The sequence below is a fragment of the Canis lupus genome, chromosome 35 (genome assembly GCF_048164855.1).
Source record: "Canis lupus baileyi chromosome 35, mCanLup2.hap1, whole genome shotgun sequence".
Taxonomy (NCBI): domain Eukaryota; kingdom Metazoa; phylum Chordata; class Mammalia; order Carnivora; family Canidae; genus Canis; species Canis lupus.
Window position 1 is genome coordinate 29,952,514 of NC_132872.1, and position 22,190 is coordinate 29,974,703.

Consider the following 22,190-nt stretch of genomic DNA (forward strand, 5'->3'; position numbering starts at 1 on the left):
TCAGAATCAGGAGGAGTGATGTTTTATAATAAAGAGTAGTGGGCTGCTAACTAGCAACGCCCCTAAATATTGGAATGAATTTCTCCAGCGTATTCAGAAAGTCAGGATGTGTTTATTGATATTTTCCCCTTTCTAAATGTTTCACTTTTAATTATTCCTTGATTCTTCACTGTCTGATATCACAAAGGAGGAAATAATAACCCCCAAGAGGCAGGCTTTGTTTATGAGTGACGGTGTGGAGCAGTTGGAAGAACATAAAACGGGGGGACCTAGGTTCTAGTCTTAATTCTGTCTCTTACTCTTCAAACCGTCTGGAGCAAGTCAAGCCCCCCATTTGGGTCTCGGTTTTCTTTATAGGAACCGAAGGACTGGGGAAAGTATGCTCCAATGGCCTGGGTTGCTTTAAAGTTGGGTAAATTGTGTTTGTCACTATGATTTTTGCACCCAAGAGTCGCCGGTGTGTTCAAAGGAGATCACAACATGGATTTGTTCTGCGCCTTAAGAAAGACCTCATGCTGAGTCTTGGTGAAGAGGAAATAAGGGTCGGATTTAAATTTATTGCTCGTTGTCATGCCCCAAAGCTTCGACTGCTGCTGAGGTGGTCTGGGTCACCATGTGGGCAACGGGCCACCAGCGTCCTCGGGGAAAGGGGCTGCAGTGGGCCTGTCCACCCCTCCTTGCGCTCCAGCGTGCGGCTCCGGCCCCCTTCGCCTTCCTTCTCCCCTGAGCACCTCACACGCCCCCTCTCCCTCTCCTGCAGTCCTGCAGCCCCTCCTGCCTCCACGGCCTGGTTGCCACTCGATGTCCAAGCGCTGTTGCCTAAAGTGACCCAAGGTGACCTCGGCCTGTGTCCCACCTAAGCTTGCGCGGCGCAGGGTGGATAAAACAAACTGCAACTCTTGCAGACGGTGTTTGCGGACTCCAAGTACTACGGGCAGGCCACGCAGCTTGGAAGAAAGACCACGTGAGCAAGCCGCGTGTGTTAGCCGTGCACTGCGAGTGACTGAAACGACGTTTATGTTTGACGCATCCTGAGGCCCTGGCCCTCGGGAGTGTTTGGAAAAGAGCGTTGGTTTGTTTAATGGAAATTTCTCCGCCTGTTATGATGTCGCCGTCCCTGCCACCGTGTTTCTATTCCGCGGTGGTTGGTGAGCTGGGAAGAAGCAAGCTGCTGGAGTCCCCGCGGTGTGCGCGCCACGCGGGACAGGAGGCCAGGGCGGCCACGCGCAGCATCACACGCACGCCCGGCGTGTGCGGGGGGCCCGCCGGGGGAAAAGGAATGATTTCAAGTATCGGGGTTTCTCTCCTTGGTTCTTCCTCTTCACCTCGAGGGAAAGAAGCGGATGTAAAGACATCTGGAAAGCTTTCATAAAGGGAGATTTTACTTACCTACCTCTGGGTAGATAGTTTTAATTTCCAAACTCTGTAGCTGTAAGGGGAATTCATTTGCTCATCACCCTGTGGAGTGTCGAGGAGGGACAAAGGGCAAGACCTGTTACAAAGAACAGCCCAACGTGGCTAAATCTTCCACATGTTGAAATTGAAGATTTTTTTAAACTGGAGAACGCAAGGGTACCGAGGAGACTTGTTTATGCAGGCGTGGATATTAAACCTCGGCCCTTTGGTCCGGGCTGTAGTGTGAATTGGAGAACAACTTTGGTTTTTCCATCTGGATCTGTTTGTTGTGATCGATCATTGACATGACTTGAATACAAGGGAAAAACATGTTTTTTTTTTTGTTTTTTTTTTTTAAGACAACAACCAAAAAAGAATACTGAAGTGAGGTCAGCAGTTGAGACATGGGAGTTAGAGTCCCTCTTCTTTTTAGTGCTTCTCCTTTGTTGCATCTGAAGATTTTACTTTTGTGCTGACTCGGGAATTTGCGCTTGCTTTTGTGTGTTTTTTCTTTGATTGATGATCTCTAGCTCTTGTGTGTTTGCAACTGAATTACAGATTTATTTGTAGAGATTTATGTGCTGAGAACTTCTCAAAACACTGGTGTAAGAGCTGAAGAGCAGGAAGGGTGAGAAAAAATTTCTTTGATAAACAGACGAGATCGTCACTAAGCAGTTTCAAAGATAAAGAGGCTTTGGTTGTTGAGTTCCATTCCTTGCTCGTTGGCTCCTACTGTTCAGGGGACGAGTTGTTGACAATAACTTGAGGAAACTTGGAAAATGTATGCATGTGATTGAAGTGAGATAGGCTTTTAAAGAGATTTTACTTATTTACTGGAGACAGAGGGAGAGAGAGCACAAGCAGAGGGGAGGGGCCAAGGGAGAGGGAGAGGCTGACTTTCTGCTGAGCTGGGAGCCTGCCTTGGGGCTCGATCCCAGGACCTCAGGGTCAAGGACCCCAGGATCATGACTGGAGCTGAAGACAGATGCTTAACCGACTGAGCCACCAGGTGCCCCAGGAGGATAGATTTTAAAGCATATTTGAAGATGAGAGTTATTTAAGAAGAACACAGGCTGCATAAAAAGGTCTGAATATGAATTTCAATTTAGTGTAAATGACCTGGAAATCATAGTCTGTGGTAAACTGTTTTCTGAAAATATATATTTATCTGAAACTAATTCCCCAACTTCTGAGACAAGTTAGGGTCATTCTCCCCAGATTTACTATAATTGGTTCTCTACTCACATGTAAATAATAACAAGGAGGCTCACAACTGCTACGCCTCAGAGCTGGAGTTTCTACAATGTTCTGGGTGTTCTGGAAAGGATATGGGGCGCCATGAACAAGTAGTTGTCTGCTTGGTCTACGTATTGTTGACCAAATTCCTTATTTTCTTTAGGAAAACTTTGTCTCTTCCTGTTTGTTAGCTTTCTTTAGTTACTGGGCTTTGGTTGTAGAGAAAGAGGGAAAACCTAAAGACGGATGATGACTCTGCCAGGACATCAACAGTTTAGAAGAAACCACATCATTTAGGAAAGTCCTGATGGGTTGACCTTAAGATTTCCTGAATTTACCGATTCAGTTTAAGTAAACTTCCCTATTCTAGAAATGATTTGCATACATTTATCTCACTTTCTAAATTTAAATTTTCAGTGGTATATACTTCATATAGTTCACAGTTTCTTTACTATTTACACGAACTACAGTGCATGATAGTCTATGTTTCTCATGGTGGGACAATTTCCACAAGGCCTGTAAATTGTCATTTATGACATTGGTATTTTTTTTTCTAATATGAGGTTAGCAAGAACCATTTTTTAAAAAATTTAAATTCAATTAGGTAACATATAGTGTATTATTAGTTTCAGAGGTAGAGGTCGGTGATTGTTCAGACTTCTATAAGACCCAGTGCTCATGACATCATGTGACCTCCTTAATGCCCATCACCTAGTTATCCCACCTCTCCTCCCCTCCAGTGACTCTGTTTCCTATGATTAAGAGTCTCTTACGGTTTGTCTCCTTCTCTGATTTTGTCTTGTTTTATGTTTCCCTCCCTTCCCTTATGATCCTCTGTTTTGTTTTGTTTTTTAAATTCCACATGAGTGACATCATATGATAATTATCTTTCTCTGATTGACGTATTTCCCTCAGCATGATACCCTCTAGTTCCATCCACATCATTGCAAATGGCAAGATTTCTTTTATTGATGGCTGAGTAATATTCATATATATATATGATATATATATACCATATATTCATTCATATATATATATATGTGGTGTGTGTGTGTGTGTGTGTGTGTGTGTGTGTGTATACATACCCCATATCTTCTTTATCCGTCTGTCGATGGACATCTGGGCTCTTTCCATAGTGTGGCTATTGTGGACATTGCTGCTTTAAACATTGGGGTGCGGGTGCCCCTTCAGATCATTATATCTGTATCTTTGGGGTAAATCCCCAGTAATGCAATTGCTGGGTCATAGGGTAGCTCTTCTGTCTTCAACCTTTTGAGGAACTTCCATACTGTTCTCTAGAGTGGCTGCACCAGCTTGTGTTCCCACCCACGGGGCACGAGAGTCCCCCTTTCTCTGTATCCTCGTCAACATCTGTCATTTCCTGACCTGTTAATTTTAGCCATTCTGACAGGTGAAGGTGGGACCTCATGGTGGTTTTCATTTGTATCTCCCTGAGGCCGAGTGATGTTGAACATTTTTCCATGTGTCTCTTGGCCATGTGTAGGTCTTCTTTGGAGAAATGTCTGTTCATGTCTTCTGCTCACTTCTTGACTGGATTATTTGTTAGCAAAATCCATTTTTAAAAGAAGGTGGGAATACACAACAAGCATGTCTTTAGGCACTCATGCTTTGGGTAACTACTCCATCCTGCCACCTCGAAGGTAACTTAAAGACTTATCTAGCAGGGGTAGTAGAAAAGCCAAAAATAGAAATAGTTCTCTTTGAGAAGCAAAAAGAAAAAAAAAAAAACTGTCCAACATAGAGAAGTTCTTGCAGCTTTCCCATGGGATCCCAATGAAAAGAAATGTAAGAAAGAGCACCTAGAAGAAAAAGAAAATACATACGGGACTTTTTAGTTGGCCTCTGAGGGTGGCTTTTGTTTCCAAATTCCTTACTTATAACAAGAATTATCTAAATTAATCTATGTTCAATATTGATGGTAGAGAAAAGGCCATTCATGTCTACTTTTATATGCATAGGACCATTTACTTACTTTTTTCCTCATCTTTCCTTAAACCTAAATATAATTTTGATTTTGATATGCAATTTTTTGTTTCATTATAAAAAAGAACACATAATATACATGAAATAAGTCACTCTTCATTTTAACTTGTGCTGTTGGATGATTTTACATTTTTATTTATTTATTTATTTTTTAAAGATTTATTTATTTATTTATTCATGATAGAGAGAGAGAGGCAGAGACACAGGCAGAGGGAGAAGCAAGCTCCATGCCGGGAGCCCAATGCAGAACTCGATCCCGGGACTCCAGGATCGTGCCCTGAGCCACCCAGAGATCCCCTACATTTTTATTTAGTTAACATGTTAATGATATGTGTTTTAGTTTTTTATTACTAAGAAATTACAAATTACTTTTTAAACAATGTGCTCATAATTGTTGGCTAGGTTGTTTTGGGGTATGTCAAAATGCATCGAAAGAAGATTAGGAAATTGAAAAGAATATCTGTTATAAATCATTTACAACCAAACGCGAAGACTTTGAGAATATTGTCTCATAGAGACACACATGTGGTGACGATACCAGAGGTGACGTGGAATAACATACCTACTGATAAAGGAAAGAGTCCCCGTGATTCTAGATGGTCTGTTCTTTGTTAAATTGTTTCCTCCTTCGTTATAAATTCTGTAGATTATGTTCATTTAGTTTTTAGAGAGGACAGTAAGGCCTCATGTCTCAGCTAGAATGCCCATGTTTATGAAAGTCTGTCTCAGTACGTTTTGGAGAAGAGTGAACTCTTTTTTAAAGGGAGTCTCACCTGAGACCGTCCTCCCCGCAGCAGTCAGTTCCTGCGGCCGGGGGCAGTCTACATGAACAGATGTCTGTGCATCACTCCGTGTCCAGTCTTAGGCCCCTGTTATGATTTGATTCCATGCAGTGCTTTTTCACGGGGGACGAAGACTCTCCTCGGGCACTCACACGGTGATATACAGTGTCTTGCAGCTTGAATTTTCTAGCTACAGTCTTGACAGGACATTTCTCAAAGGATTTCAGCCTATGGCTTGCCTGTTCTTTTCCCTTAGCTGTCTCCTTTCTCTTGTGTCTGATGTGAATTCAGAGCCTTCATCTAGTTCCATGTGCAGGAGCAAGAGGATGGCTGACAACAGCAGAATCTTAGGTCAGGGTCTTCCCAAAACCTTTATGAATGGGATGGAAGATGACAATTGCTCGTGGAATGACTGGATTTGGGAGCCAAATGAGAGTGACGTCATAACCAGGATGGCTTATCAAACACCAGTTTCAATGTTTTTTCATGTTTCCTTTGGCTTCTGGGAGATAGTGAGGTCTCCCTGCACTGTCCCCACGTCCCCCCTCCCCCCAAACTGTACCATAAGTTCTTCTTAGGCAGGGCCTGTGTCTTAACTATCTTTATTTTTCCAGGACTGAGCACAAGGCTTCACGTATAGTTGACACTAATTGTGTTTTTGAGCTCATCTGAATAGGGCTCAGTAAATACTAATATCCCAGAATGACTTACTGCAGAGTAATTTTTGTTGGAGAAATATTCAACACCAATGGACATACTTTTGTAGGCATACCCAAAAATATAATGAACCATTGTCTTTTTTTTCTTTATATATATAAAAAAAGGAGAATGCATATGATTTGTAAATCACTGGGACAATTTGGACCTCTTATCAAGGGAATAATTGTTCTGAGTCAAGAAAAATGCCTCTAATTTTCAGACAAAACTCAAAGAAACATTCTATGTCTTTCCATGAGGAGGGTATTTCCATTAGCTTGAAGACACCAATGCATATTTCTCATAATAAACATCTTTCCTATTTCTTCTACTTCATGTTAAGTTTAACACCACAGTGACCGCATTAGAAATTTAGTTTAAAATAACTGAATCTGGCTTTCAGAATTGGGAAGGAACTATTCATTGTTCATCTTGCGTGCATGATTGTGGTTTGCAGAATACTTTTTACTTTTAAGCAGAGTGAATACCAAAGTTGGTTAACAAGGGTGGTGACCTCAGTCACTCCTTTATATAATATGTGCATATATATTATACTAAATTACATGCTTGTTATGCTGTGACCAAAGATATGGTCTAACTTGTGACCACTGGGAGTCACTGTGTAGCTGCCACAGCAGACGAGGCTCCCACATGAGCCACACTAGTTTGCCGGGCAGCCAGGGGGATAACACACTCATCTCTTTTCCCTGATCACTGGCATTTGTCCATTTGCCAACTGGTAGTCAGTCAGCGCCCACAGAGAGCTGGGTGCTGCATTAAATTAGTCAACACGGTGAGAACAAACTGCCTGTGTGGCCGGCTCTGTCTCTCTACTCCTCCCAACGCCAAGCAAATCTCTTTAAATCTCCTTTATGATTTATCAGCTTTATTTATTATTGTTTATACATCTACTTATGAGATTTCATCTTTCCTACTAGAGACCCTGGAGAGGGAAGTCGACAGTTTCTTTTGTAATTGTTTATCATTAACTGATACGGAGTAGATCCCTATCACTCGTTTGTCAAGTGACTGGATGCTGGGCCAGTTATTTCCTCTTGTCCTTCTGATATTGCTGCTATTCCTTCTTCACTATGCGACCACCCAGTTTTTGTCACCTACTCTGCATCACTCCTTGTTCATTAGCCTCTAATGCTGTTATAGTAATGAAATGGTTATAGATGAATAATTTTCTTTCATGGTCAATTATTCTTCCTCCTTCATTCTGCTGTAACAGGTTAGAAGTCTTATTTATATCACATCAAAAATAAATCACATCAGTTATCAATGGCAGCATTAACCATCTCATTTTTGTAAGTGGAGACTAGAACTGAACAGTGTGTATGAGAAGTTGTATGGTGTTGGAAAATAGCATGAGTTACTGGAAAGAGCACTAACTTCACAAGAGGGAATTCTACATTTTAGTTTCCGATTTTTCACCAAAGAATAATTTTAATATAGAGAATTATACTAATTCTCACCATCTCCTTTATCCATTTATAAAATCCACTTAGTTTCTATTAAATACCAAGTGGGGACCTCACGCTGGACTAGGTGTTGAGGGGGAGAAGAAAGGTGAATTAAGCAGATGCTAAAAGGATGACTATAGAGTTATGGGTGGACACTAGAAATAACATATGTAAAACAATTGAACTTTAAAGGAAACACATAAGAGCTCAATGAGTGGAAGAGACCATGGGAATTTTGATATGTGAGTAGTTTCATTTAGATCTGTCATAATTGGCTTCAGAAAATTGGATTTTGCCTTTGTTTTTTTTTTTTAAGATCTTATTTATTTATTCATGATAGTCACAGAGAGAGAGAGAGAGGCAGAGACATAGGCAGAGGGAGAAGCAGGCTCCATGCAGGGAGCCCTATGTGGGATTCGATCCCGGGTCTCCAGGATCGCGCCCTGGGCCAAAGGCAGGCGCCAAACCGCTGCACCACCCAGGGATCCCTTGCCTTTGGTTTTGAAATATTGAGACATTCCATTCCCTGAAATGGAAAGCAGAGGATGTATTGGAGACAGTTGCTCACATATTTCTTGGCAAGGGAGGAAAATTTATGTCTGCAAAAGGGAACATGTATAGGGGCAAGTGGGGAAAACTATTAAAGAGGTAGTGAGTCCACTTTGTGAAGTACCTTGAATATATTTCTAATCATGCATTTTTAGGGCCATAATGGATCATACTTAGAATTGGGTCTTGAAGGGCTCTCCTCACTTTATATCCTACTCTTCTTGTTAGAACAACCTGGATGTTCTCTATAGGTATGACATCTAAAATTACCAAATCCAGTCACTTTCCTGACAGTGGTTATTATTAATGATATAAATCTAATTATTGTTGGAGGGTCTCGACTCACTTGCAGAAAACTTGGCACTTTGTCCAAAAACCTCTGACTTTGCTAATGGTTACTCTTGGGACTCATGAGGCCCAACGTCGATCCAATGTTGGGGCACCTGGTTGGTTACAAACAGAGCATAGAGCTCCACGTCACAATCCTGGATTTTCAGACTTCCCCTTGGCTTCCATTTTTAAAAACTATTCTGTAGGAAAACTTTTTTCCAGAAAAGGAGCCACAGATGCTGAGCTGGTGTGATAAAACACTGAGGCCCTTGAGGATAAATTAGAGGAAAGAAAAGTTGCTTCTTGAATGAATTAAATTAAATTTGCATCTTTAAATATTTTAATCATCAGGTAAATAGCAGCGTGTACTTAGAGTATTATTAGTAATACAATTCTATTCCTATTCTATTCACTCTTTTCTTACCTTTTCTCTTTCATGTTATGTTCAAGAACTGCCAATTCAGGGGAACAATCCTTTATTCCCATAATTGAGAACCAACCTTTATTCCCATAACTGAGTAAAGACTTCTGTTCCTGTTAATGCCAATAGATTTTCAGTCGCATTAAGGAAAATGGATCTTTGTTTTCATGATGTTGTAGAATGAGATGGCTGGAACCTCACAGGTAATAAAGACCAGACAAGCTGATTAAATGAAGAAAACTGTAGAGAAACAATTGATTTATGATAATGACTTTTTTTGTTTGTCCAAAAAAGTTTCCAAAATTAATTTTTCTCCATGGGAGCAATAGTGAAGGAATGTACAGAAAATATGCATGTGTCTTATTTCAAGCTATGAATTTTATTGTTTTATATTATTACCTCATATACACTGAACTCTCACTTACCTGTAAAGCACATTGTTAAAGCTACAAAAAAAAAAAAAAAAAGAAATACCACATTTTTAAACTAACAACTGGAAGAGGTAAATAGAGTATCTGTTACAGAAACATCTTACTTGACATTTGAAGGACTGGATAAGTTCTATGTCTACCCCAGGTTTGCATTATCATTAGGGAGAAAAGTCTCAACAGCTATATACCATTTGACTCAATAGATATATTTTTTAGAGATTTTATTTATTTATTCATGAGAGACACAGAGAGAGAGGCAGAGACACAGGCAGAGGGAGAAGTAGGCTCCCTGTGGGGAGCCCGATGCAGGACTTGATCCCGGATCCAGGGATCACGCCCTCAGCCAAAGGCAGATGCTCAACCCCTGAGCCATCCAGGCGTCCCTTAATAGATATTTCTATAGGCTTTAGTTGTGTCTCTATTTGTGGAAACAGATTAATATAAATAAATCTATTTTAGCAAATCAGTCCCTAATAATTTTGAAAACTGATTTTCAAAATTTAATTATCATGTAACTGTACCAAAATAGTTTCCTCATGAAGAAAAAATTGCAGAGATCTCTTTTTGGTAGTTAACATTTTTAATATTGCAAGCAGTCTTGCATATATAGAAATTCAACTTTATATTTTTTTATATCAAGGTCTCCTAAAGTCAGTCAAAAATCCAATTTCCTTCTAGTTGAGATTAATAAGTGAAAGACACAGTGGTAGCTTTTCTTCACAATGACACCAGGGTCATACTGGTGAGCTTGACTCAAACAGTGAGCTAGGAGGATGGGGGGGGGGTTGGGGGGTTGGGGTGTGTGTGTGTGTGTGGGTTGGGTTTGCAGGTCATCCAAAACAATGAAATTAAACAGTCCAGTCAGTCATAATGTTGGATATTTTTAAATACACATTTTCAATTATTTACAGGAATTTTTTTAACTTTTATTTTATTTTGAATGGTATGGCGCTAAGGCTTTATAAATACAACCATAAAACACAAGATAAAATGAAAACTAAATAGAGAAATGAGATAAACCCATGAAAGTATTGAACTAAATTTTTACCCACGATGTGAGATATACCCAAAATATTTTAATTTCTGTTCCTTCAAAATCAGTTTTGAAATATAGATTATGATTTACATTTGTGTTATTCATATGCCTCTTCCCAATGCCCATCTCTCACCCGGTCAAGTGGTAAATCTTCTTACATGAAAGGAAACGAATGAGCAAAACAGTGGTCAACGTAAACAGAGCTCATATATTATCTCAGAAGAAAACCGATGTTGTAAATAAATGGCCATTTATTGGCTAATATTCTTTACATAAATAGACAATGGTAATTTTCAGGTAGTATCTCTGCGAGCACAATGGAATTTTTTAAAAGACATTTTTCTATAGAGTAGTGAAATCCCAGAATGAGAATACCTTGGAAAAGGAAATGAGAAACAGGGGATTAGAAGGAACCTTGGATATCAGGTCATGACCAGTTTATCTCCCTCCACATAGAGATGGGAAAATCAAGCCCCAGAGAGAGATAAGCACAGGTGTTTTGACTTTTAGACATTCAAAAAAGATTTTATGTATTTATTCATGGGAGACACAGAGAGAGAGGCAGAGATACAGGCAGAGGGAGAAGCAGGCTCCATGCGGGGAGCCCCATGCGGGACTCGATCCCGGGACCCCGGCGTCACGACCTGAGCCGAAGGCAGACGCTCAACCGCTGAGTCACCCATTCTTTTAATTTTCTGAATTCCAGAAAACATTTTTAGCTGCATCACAGTAGACGCAGAGCCCAGGCCCCTGCTGTTGGGTGGGGTCACCCCCCTGGCCACACGGGTCTAGAGCCCTGGCAAGGCGCCTCGTGACACACTCTGAAATAACGTCTTGGCTAGATTGTGTTAAATCGGATGTATCTTAAAAGGAATTCCACTTATTTCCTTTTACCCTCTAGTGTGGCTATTGGGAAACTCGGAATTGCCCCCGCGGCTCAGCGACGTCAGTGCAGGACGGAGGGCCCCGCGCAGCAGCCCGCAGCAGCTCACAGCACGGCCCCCCCCCCTCCGCCTTGGCGCTGCGGCCTGCAGGGGTCGAGCGGGGTCGGGTCAGGGCGGGGCCAAGGTCTGGCAGGATCAGGAGGGGTCAGGCGGTGTCAGGCGGGGTCAGGCGGGGCACCTGCTGCGCAGCCCCCGTCTCAGGTTTCGGGGGCGCGGGCCTCGCTTCCGTCTGGTTAGTTCACCGCGGGGGGTGGGGGGGTGCAGTGCTCGCGGCGGGTGAAGAATGCCTCCCCTCGTTTCCTTCACAGACTATTTAATGTAACTGGTAAGGGGCCTTGGATCCAGCTGCACCCTGACTCTAAGGCAGCGAGCCCGTGTGGCTCCTCGCTCAGCCTGGAAGGAGCCAGAACCTTCTAGGCCCTGCCGCTGAGTTAGATTTGCCTCGTCCTCTTAAGGTAGGTGTGAGGGAAGCAGGATCATCCGACAATTCATAAACCCGTCCTGGTGACCTTCACCGTGTAGTACGGAGCGCACTGTGCGTGTGCCCACGCGCCCACACGCGCCCACGCGCCCACACACGTCCCCGCGCCCAAGCACACACCCCACACACGCGCACGCACCCGCACGTCCCCACGCGCCCACGTGCACCCGCGCGCCGTCTCGCAGGCAGTTAGCCGCGGTCGCGGGGCGGGGACCTGCGGACCGTGGGCGTCGGGCGAGCCGGCAGCAGAGCCTGCGGGCCCCGGGAGCGGAGCTCCGGACTCCCGTCTTCTGTCCCGGCTCCCGGAAGACCGCGTCTCGTCCCGGGACCGCAGCGGCGCGGTGTGGCGACCGAGCGGCTCCGCCCCGCGCACGTTTTCACGTCGCCGTCGTGGTTATTCCGGGAGCCGCGCCGCCCGCACTTTGACGTCGTGGTGCCCGCGAGGGGCGAGGTGGCCGCGGGGTCCCTTCCGTGTGCTCCTTAACCAGATCCACGAAGCTGACCTGACTTCGGCTCTGCGCGGGAGAATGGAAGGGCTTCGTCCCACCGCGGGAGCCTCAGGCCCCGACGGCCCCGTGCCCCGGGCAGGGGAGGGCCGTGGGGAGGCGCGGGGCGGGAAGCCGCTGTCCCCGCGGCCGGGCTGCGCGGTGGCCGTCGCGGGGCGCCCGGGCTGCCCCCCGCCCCGTCTCAGTGCCCCCCCATCGGGCTGTGACGCTTCCTGCCTCCAGCCCCCCCACCCCCAGCTGGAAGGGGCGCTCTGTTCGCTGCGGGATCCCGACAGTGCGCGAGCATCCGCAGCCCCGCTCCACTCGGGGTCCCCCTCCGGCCAAGCTCAGGTCCTGCGTGGGGGAGAAGCGGGCCTGTTACCGGCGGCTACTGGACGGTCCACAGGCCACCGAGCGGGGGCCCCCCAGGTCCCTGCCACCCGCGCGAGGACGAGCGCGCTGCTGGGGAGCGACGGCGGAGGTGCCAGCGCGGACCCGAAACCGGCCCAAGGTGCGCGCGCCACACGGAGGGGGGAGGCGGCAGCTGCAGCCCTGGGGTCAGTGCCTCTGTCCCCGACTTGCTATCGACGCCACAGACGCCTGTGGCCTCCTGTCGCTGGCAAGGCCCGTAAGTCCTGGTGCACTTAAGCGCTTCAGGTTTCTCATAAGCGCTTTCTTCAAAGCAGTGGCCTGATTCGCTCTGAGTTTTGTCAAATGCGTATCATATCAAAGGAGAAGTGTCTGCCAAAGCCTTTCTTCGGCCACAAAAAGGGGAGCTCTGTTTGAAGAAAGTCAAGTTACACTGACGGGCTCCCACTGGGAAGATGAAAGGAATGACTGGATTTCCTGTGACTCTGTTGTTGTTGTTTGTGTCGCTCAAATATTTTAATCAACATGAAAGGACTCGGTTGCCTGGTGAGAGCAGTGCAATTTGAGAAAGCCATTTAGAAACCGCCAAATAGATTTGCAGCTAATAAAGTTGTATTTGTCTGTGGTGTCAAAGACCAGATTTATGGGAGGTGATTAATAAAGGGCCCAAACGTCGGGCATAGGAAGATGCTCAGGAGATTATTTTTCAAATGGATTTCCCCACTGCAGGTTCTTAATACGCATTACGTACATTTAAAGAAACAACAAGAGAGCTTGTAAAGTCTGATTTTGGTCCAGTTACAATGTGGCCGGGAGACGATTAGGATATAGACTGTGCGAAGTCTGTATGTGTACATGGCCTAATGAACCAAGGAAAAGAATTTCAAATCGGAAAATTAGGAATATTGTACTAATGATCTGGTTTTCACAATATGAAAGGATTCATCTTAATTCATTACTGTGTAAAAAAAAAAATTCATTACTGTGTATTGTTTTCCTGTTAAATTTCTGCACGGTGTGTATAGATGTGATACGGCCTCCATACAAGTTTGATTAAGGAATGAAGGACTGGGTAGTTTAAGCACGTGTATTTTCTCAGTTTGGAATCCTTAAAGATTCTGACCACTGTAGTCGTTCTTGTGCTCTAAAAGAGAAAAAAGAAAGAAAGAAAATATGCTATCAGTATTGTATTTATTATAATTTATAATTTCCCATGAGGAAAAGAACTACGTAGGATATTCTTAATTCCAACAAAGCAGGTTTCGGTTTCCTTAATGCCAGTGTTGGGGCGAGAAGGAAGCAGGACCTCATGGTCGCTCTGTCAAGAGCCTGGAATCTGCATTCCTTCGTGAGGAAAAAATGGGACCACGTTACTCCTCTGGGTTTCTTTGTGTTTGAGTCTCATCTTTTCAGGTTCTTATAGCTTATCTCGTTTTTGTCCTGTCTTTTCTTCCTATTTTGAAAAAAAAAAATATATGCAAGGAGTTAAATTAACCATATTCCTTTTTTGGGGATGTGTGTGCATTTCCTTTATTCTCATTGTTCCACACCCTTTTCCACAGGAGACAGTCATAACGTAGACCTTTCTGTTCTTATGCTCCAACAACATATGCGTGACTGTTTCATGTGCATCTGTTTTTATTTATGTAAATGGTGCTGGAATATTTTTTTTTCTTGTTCTTATTGTTTTGACTCGTAAGGGTGGCTTCAGACTTCTTCACGCCCACTGTCTAACACGGTCCCTGCAGGGTGCACACCGGCCACTCCTCAGTGCTGTCGCGCATCACGCCGCAGCCTCTGTGTCCGCACGACGCTCCCTATCTCTGCGCGTCGGCGAGGAGCTCCTCCAGGTGACGTGCGAGGCTCGCCGTCAATATTGGGCATCGCCCTCCGTGTCAGTCCCCGGTCCCACCTGCAGTCCCTGAGGAGTCTCAGGTTCCCGCAAGCCTGCCCACACTGGACGCGACCTCGCTTGCTAATTTTTGTCATTTTGGAGGGAAACTAGTACCTCGTTTCCGTGGGCGCGCTAAGGAATTCCTCCTGAGTCTGGGCATCTCCTCCCGGCTGGCCGGCCTGTTACACCACCTCCTCCGTAAATGCGGAACATACACTTTGCCCCATTTTCAGTTGGGACTTCTGCGGTTCTTCACACGCAGCTCGTAACCCCGACACCCCCCCCCCCCCCCCGCCTTCGTTGTCCGGGTTCGTTCTCTCAGCACGGCCTGTGGATTCGAGCCTTGATAATTTTGGGCGATGAAAACTTCTTCTAATTCTCCATTTTTCTCCGATTTTCACCTGAGTGTCTTCCTTGAGCAAAATTCTCACATTTGACGTGATTAGTCGGTCTGATGTTTGTATGTGGGAAGTCGTTTCTGACCAACATGCCCTCAAGCTGTTCCTCCGAGTTACCTGTAGTCAACACGATTTTCACACGGCGTCTGCGGGGCCCTCAGGTAGTTGGCGGCCCCGCTGGCGTGGGTGTGGGGGGAGATTGCTGTAGCCGGAATAGCCCCCCCCCCGCAGTCCTGCGTGGAAATCCTAACCCCCGGGGATGGTTCTAGAACGTGAGGTGAGCGGCTGTGAGGTGGGGCCCTTCTGAGTGGGAGCGGAGGCTCCTCAGGAGACGCCCGTCACGCGGCGGGGGCGGCCGGCTTCCCGCGCTCCGCCGCCGCTGCAACCTCACGTCCCCGCCAACACGTAGGCCTCGGCCTGACGGCTTGACGGAGGCAACGCGCAGGCGCCAGGTGCGGACCCGTGACCCGTGACCCGGGGAAGCTGTGGAGCCCGCAGAGCGCCGAGCCCCCCTGCACAGACGCAAGCGGAGCCGCGCCGGGCCCGGCCTCACGCGCAAGCAGCCCCCCCCCCGCCCCAGAGCTTTGCCTGAGGGAACCGAGGGACCTGACTCCTGCAGGGTTTTACCCGCAGCGCAGCCGGGAGGCGACGCTTTACGGGGCCGCCCGCCGTGGGGCGTCCAGCAGGCTGGAGAGCGACGCCCGGGAGTGCAGGGCGGCCCGGGGACGGCATCCCAGGGCCCGGGGCGCGGGAAGAGGGGCGCGGTCCCCCCAGGGCCTGGGGCGCGCGGGCTCTGCGCAGCCGCCGCTCAGCCGGGGACAGGGACGGGGGCGCGTGCGGCGGCGCTGGGAGGCGCCCCTCTGGAGGACGGGCGTGGGATTGAGAGGTTCGAATCCCGCCGCGCGCCACAGACTAAACAGGAAACTGGCACCGGGTGCCTGACGGTGCCCCGGGCAGGAGGGCGCCCCACGGCTGCAAGGCTGCCCTGGGGGGGGGGGCACACCTGCCGGGTCCTGTGGGATTTGGGACCGTGAATCCCAGCCTCCGGCCAGAGAGAAAGCACAGCAGGGCCGTGGCGCCCAGCACGCCGGAGGCCTGGGCACAGGCAGGGAAAGGACAGGCACCTGGGGAGACCTGGGACCCCAGTGGGGAAATGGCTCACCTTTCCGTGAGGGCTCCCCGAGTGGCAGCAGGCTCCGGCTCCCTCCCCGGGCCAGGGGCCGCCGTGCCCCCCGGCAGGGGCCACCTCGGCTGCCGCCGCGCCCCGAGTGGAGGCTGCCGCTGCTCACACCAGCTCTGCGCCGGGTCCTGCAGGGACATTTTTGGTAGAGCCAGCCCGGCGACCTCTCCCCGGTGTCCAGCACGGTCCCCGCAGGCATCACGCCGCTCATCACACAGTGCTCCAAAGCATCGGCCTCAGTGGTGGCGGAAACAGGACCAGGTTTTCTGGGGGCGATGGGGGTGGGGGGGTGGTAATCAGGTTTAGAGGTTTGCGTTTACGTTTCCTTTCTTTTTCTGAATCAGGCTCCTTTTTTTCTTTTCTTTTCTTTCTTTTCTTTTCTTCTTTTCTTTTCTTTCTTTCTTTCTTTCTTTCTTTTCTTTCTTTTTCTCTTTCTTTGGAATTAGACTTAAAGTTTTTTTGTGTGTCTGTTTTGTTTTGTTCCTTTTCTCTTTTTTGGATCCCCCACCCCACCCCACCCCCCAACCGCTCCCAGGCTTATTTTAACAAACAAATCAAGACACACGTAGTTAAAGGTCCAAACAGGCCCCATTGCAAGCAATGAGGAAATCTGCAGAGGACTGACCTGTGGGAAAGAGCAGCCAAAACACGCCAACGGAGTGCACACAGCATGCACCCGAACACTCTCAGAGGCTCCAGGCCCTGGACAGTGTATGAGGCCTTCATAGTATACTATTACCCGGAGGAGCAGGAAACAGAACGAGCTTTCATAACACACACAAGACAGAAACTTACGCAAAATGACAAGATAGAGGAATTCTTGCCAAAAGAAAGATCAAGAAGAAACTACAGCCAGGGATTTCTCAGAACATGTCAGCAATATATCTGAACAAGAATTTTGAACAGCAGCCGTAAGAATATTAGCTAGGCTTGAAGAAAGAGCAGAAGACGCCAGAGAAACCTTTGCTGCAGACATAAAAGGCCTAAGAACTAATCAGGCCAAAATTTTAAAAATGCTATAACTGAGATGTAAAACCAATTGGTTGTAATGCCAGCAAGGATGGAAGGAACAAAAGAATGAATAGGTGATATAGAAGATAAAATTATGGAAAATAATGAAGCTGAAAAGAAGAGGGAAAGAAAACCGTTAGATCCTGAATATAGACACAGGGAAGTCAGTGATTCCATAAAGTGCAATAATATCCACATCGTAGGGGTCCCAGAAGAAGAAAAGCAGAGAAAAAGGACCAGATGGTTTATTTAAATATATTATAACTGAGTATTTCGCTAATCTGAGGAAGGAAAACAGGCCTTCAGCTCCAAGAGGCTCTGAGAACTCACCTCAAAATCAACAAAACCAGGTCAACAGCAAGCATATCATAGTGAAATCTGCAAAATACAAAGATAAAGAGAGAATTCTGAAGGCAGCCAGGGGCAGAAGATCCTTAATCTACAAGTATAGACATATAAGGTCAGCAGCAGATATGTCCACAGAAACTTGACAGGCCAGAAAAAAGGTGGCATGATGTATTCCACATGCTAATGGGAAAAATATGCTGCCAAGAAGATTTAATTCAGCAAGGCTGTTGTTCAGATAGAAGGGGAGATAGAGTTTCCAAGACAAGCAAAAGCCAAAGGAGTTTGTGAACACTAGATGAGTTCAGCAAGAAATATTAAAGGGGACCCTTTGAGAGGGAAAGAGAGACCAAAAGCATCAAAAGCTAGAAATGCATAGAGACAATCTACAGGAATAGCAACTTTAATACGGGTAATACAATGACACTAAATTCATATCTATCAATAATTACTCTGAGTAAAAATGGACTAAAGGCTTCAAGCAAAAGACATAGGATACCAGAATGGTTTTAAAAAACCAAAATTTGGAATGCCTGAGTAGCTCAGGTGTTAAGCATCTGCCTTGGCTCAGGTCATGATCCCAGGGTCGTGGGATCGAGTTCCACATCAGGATTCCCCACAGGGAGCCTGCTTCTCCCTTTGCCTGTGTCTCTGCCTCTCTGTGTGTCTCTCATGAATAAATAAATAAAATCTTTAAAAAGAAAACCAAGATTCATCAATATGCTTATAAGAGACTAATTTTAGACCCAAAGTCACCTCCAGATTGAAAGGGAGGAGGTGGAGAGCCATCTATCATGCTAATGGACATCAAAAGAATGCTGGAGTAGCCGTACTTCTATCAGACAAACTGGATTTAAACTAAAGACTGCAATAAAAGATGAAGAAGGGCACTATATCATAAAAAAGGGGTCCATCCAACGAGAAGATTCAACAATTGTAAATATTTATGCCCTGAACTTCGGAGCAGCAAAATATATAAATAATTTAATAACAAATTTAAAGAAACTCACTGATAATAATACAATAGCAGTAGGGAATTTTAACACCCCACTCACAGCAATGAACAGATCATCTATGTAGAAGATCGATAAGGAAACAATGGCTTTGAATGTCACCGTGAACCAGGTGGACTTAACAGATATATTCAGAAGATTTCATACTAATGCAGCAGAATACACATTCTTCTCAAGCACACATGGAACATTGTCCAGAAGACTTCACAAATGAGGCCTCAACTAGTACAAACAAGATTGCGATCATACCATCGAGCTGGTTCTTGGAGAGAGTTAACAAGATTAATAAACCTCTACCTAGACTTATCAAAATGAAAAGAGAAAGGACCCAAATAAATAAAATCATGAATGAAAGAGGAGAGATCACAATCAACACCATGGAAATACAAACAATTATAAGAGAATATTATGAGCAATTATATGCCAACAAATTGGGCAATCTGCAAGAAATGGATAAATTTCTAGAAACATAAACTATCAAAACTGAAACAAGAAGAAATAGAAAATTTGAGCAGGGCCATAACCAGAAAATAAATTGAATTGGTAATCAAAACTCTCTTGACTAACAGGAGTCCAGGGCCAGGGGTCTTCCCGGGGGGATTCTACCAGACATTTAAAGAAGAATCAATGCCAATTCTTCTGAAACTTCTAAAAAATAGAAATGGAAAGAAAACTTCCAAACTCATTCTGTGAAGCCAGGATTTTCTTGATTCCAAAACCAGACGGAGACCCCACTAAAAATGAGGATTACAGGCCAATGTCCCTGATGAACATGCATGCAAAATTCTCAAGATACTAGCTAATCAAATCCAACAGTACATTAAAAGGATTATTCACCACAATCAAGTAGGATTTATTCCTGGACTTCAGGGGTGGTTCAGTGTCCACACATCAATCAACGTGATACACTGCATTTGTAAAAGCAATGTGAACCTTTCGGTAGATACAGGAAAAGCATTTGACAGAATAGAGCATCTTTCCTGATAAAAGCCATCAAGAAAGTAGGGATAGAAGGAACATATCTCAACATCACAAAGGCCATATACAAAAGGCCCACAGCTACTATTATCCTCAATGAGGGAAAACTGAGAGCTTGCCCCTACTGTCAGGAACACGACAGGGATGTCCACTCTCACCGCTGTTGTTCAACACAAGTACTAGAAGTCCTCACCTCAGCAATTGGACAACAAAAGGAAATAAAAGGCCTCCACACTGGTAAGGAAGAAGTCTAACTTTCACTCTCTGCAGACGACATGATACTCTGTGCAGAAAACCCTGAAGACTGGATGAAGAAATTGCTAGACCTGATAGATGAATTCAGCAAAGTCACAGGATATAAAACCAATGTACAGAAATCTGTTGCATTTCTATATACCAATAATGAAGCAGTAGAAAGAGCAATCAAGGAATTGATCCCGTTTACAATGACACCAAAAGCCATAAGATACTAGGCATAAACCTAACCAAAGAGGTAAAAGATGTGTATGTTGAAAGTATGGAACACTGATGAAACAAACTGAAGAGGACACAAAGAAATGGAAAAGCATCCCATGCTCATGGTTTGGAATGCAATCCCAATGAAAATAACACCAGCATTTTTCACAGAACTAGAACAAAACAAATAAATAAATAAATAAACAATTGTGTGGAAAAAAAAAAAAAAAAAGACCCTAAACCCTAAAGAGCCAAAGTAATTTTGAAAAAGAAAACCGGAGCCGGGGGCATCACAATGCCAGATTGTGGAAACTGTATTACAAAGCTGTGGTCATCAAGACAGTGTGGTATTGGCACAGAAACAGACACATAGATCAATGGAACGGAACAGAAAACCCAGAAATGGGCCCTCAACTCTATGGTCAACTAGTATTCGACAAAGCAGGAAAGACTATCCAATGGAAAAAGGACAGTCTCTTCAATAAATGGTGCTGGGAAAACTGGACAGCCACGTGCAGAAGAATGAGGCTGGACCACTTTCTTAAAGCATACACAAAACAAATTCAAAATGAATGAAAGACCTAAATGTGAGATAGGAAACCATTAAAATCTTAGAGAACACAGGCAGCAACCTCTTTGATCTCGGCTTTCACAACTTATTAGACATTTCACCAGAGGCAAGGGAAATAAAAGCAAAAGTGAGCTATCAGAATTTCATCAAGATAAAAAGCTTCTGCACAGCTGAGGAAATAATCAACAAAACTAAAAGACAACCTACAGAATAGGAGAAGATATTCGCAAATGAAATAGCTGATAAAGGGCTGGTAGATAAAGATCTATAAGAAACTTATCAAACTCAACACCCAAAACCAAATAACTCAGTCAAGAAATGAGCAGAAGACAAAAATAGACATCTTTCCAATGAAGACAACCAGAAGGCTAATAGACACATGAAAAGGTGCTCAACATCTCTCATCACCAAAGGAATACAAATTAAAACCATGCTGAGATATCACCGCACATCTGTCAAAATGGCTAAAATTAACAACAGAGGAAACAATAGGTGTTGGTGAGGATGTGGAGAAGGGGGAATCCTTTTATACTGTTGGTGGGAATGCAGGCTGGAGCAGCCACTGTGGAGAACAGTGTGGAGGGTCCTCAAAAAGGTAAAGATAGAGCTACCCTGCAACCCAGCAACTGCACTACTAGGGATTTACCCAAAGGATACAAAAGTACAGACTCAAAGGGGTACCTGCACCTCAGTGTTTACAGCAGCAACATCAACAATAGTCAAACTACGGAGAGAGCCCAAGTGTCCATAGACCGATGAATGGAGGAACCCCTGGATGACTCAGTAGTTGAGGGTCAGCCTTTGGCTCAGGGCATGATCCCAGGGTCCTGGAATCGAGCCTGCTTCTCCCTCCACCTGTGTCTCTGCCTCTCTCTCTGTCTCTCATGAAAAAATAAATAAAATCTTTAAAAAAAAGACTGATGAATGGATAAAGAAAAGGTTGTTTATATATACAATGGAATATTACTCAGACATCAAAAAAGAATGAAATCTTGCCATTTGTAATATGGATGGAGCTAGAGTGTATTATGCTAAGAGAAACAAGTCAGTCAGAGAAAGACAAGTAGTGTATTTTACTCATGTGGAATTTAAGAAAAAAAACATGACCATTGAGGAAAGAAAGAAAAAACAAAATAAGATAAAAACAAAGAGAGGGCAGCCCAGTGGCTCAGCAGTTTAGTGCTGCCTTCAGCCCAGGGTGTGATCCTGGAGACCCGGGATCGAGTCCCCTGTCGGGCTCCCTGCATGGAGCCTGCTTCTCCTTCTACTTGTCTCTCTTTCTCTCTCTCTCTCTCTGTGTGTGTCTCTCATGAATAAATAAATAAAATCTTAAAAAAAAAAAAGAGAGAGAAGCAAATGATAAGAGATTCTTTTTTTTTTTTTTAAGTAGGCTGGAGCCGATTTCTGGACTTGAATTCACAACTGTGAGATTAAGACCTGAGCTGAGATCGAATGTCGGACATTTAAGTGGACTGAGCCACCTAGGTGCTTCAAGAGGCTCTTAATATTAGCAGAACAAACTGAGAGCTGCTGTAGGGAATGTGGGATGGGGATGGTCTAAATGGATGATGGGTGTTAAGGGGGCGCTTGTTGAGAAGAGCACTGGGTGTTGTATGTAAGTGATGAATCACTAAATTCTACTCCTGAAACCAGTACTACAACATATGTTAACTAACTTGAATTTAAATAAAAACTTGGAAAAAAAAAATAAAAGAGACA

General features: G+C 44.8%; 1 protein-coding gene and 1 long non-coding RNA gene across 3 annotated transcripts; both read left to right on the forward strand.

Moving 5' to 3' along the window:
- Window positions 1-1,105: 1,105 nt before the first annotated feature.
- On the forward strand, window positions 1,106-13,008 carry LOC140625024 (uncharacterized). The gene is made up of 6 exons (XM_072812196.1): window positions 1,106-1,345; window positions 5,529-5,572; window positions 5,674-5,852; window positions 11,248-11,414; window positions 11,813-12,767; window positions 12,943-13,008. The coding sequence occupies exons 1-6, from the start codon at window positions 1,106-1,108 to the stop codon at window positions 12,948-12,950; spliced, it is 1,593 nt and encodes a 530-aa protein (XP_072668297.1). The 3' UTR covers window positions 12,951-13,008.
- A 2,257-nt stretch (window positions 13,009-15,265) lies between these two features.
- Window positions 15,266-22,190, forward strand: LOC140624743 (uncharacterized). Of its 2 annotated transcripts, XR_012024221.1 has the most exons (3): window positions 15,266-15,369; window positions 16,232-16,358; window positions 21,859-22,190. It is a non-coding gene; the product is annotated as an uncharacterized lncRNA (long non-coding RNA). The 2 variants fall into 2 exon arrangements; XR_012024220.1 differs by lacking the exon at window positions 15,266-15,369 and having other exon boundaries at window positions 15,755-16,358.

Coding starts and splice junctions, on each gene's coding strand:
- LOC140625024 (XM_072812196.1), top strand. CDS start 1,106: ATGTCGCCGTCCCTGCCACCGTGTTTCTATTCCGCGGTGGTTGGTGAG. Junction 1,346..5,528: donor CTCGAGGGAAAGAAGCGGAT/GTAAAGACATCT, acceptor GATTCCATGCAG/TGCTTTTTCACGGGGGACGA. Junction 5,853..11,247: donor GATTTGGGAGCCAAATGAGA/GTGACGTCATAA, acceptor TTTACCCTCTAG/TGTGGCTATTGGGAAACTCG.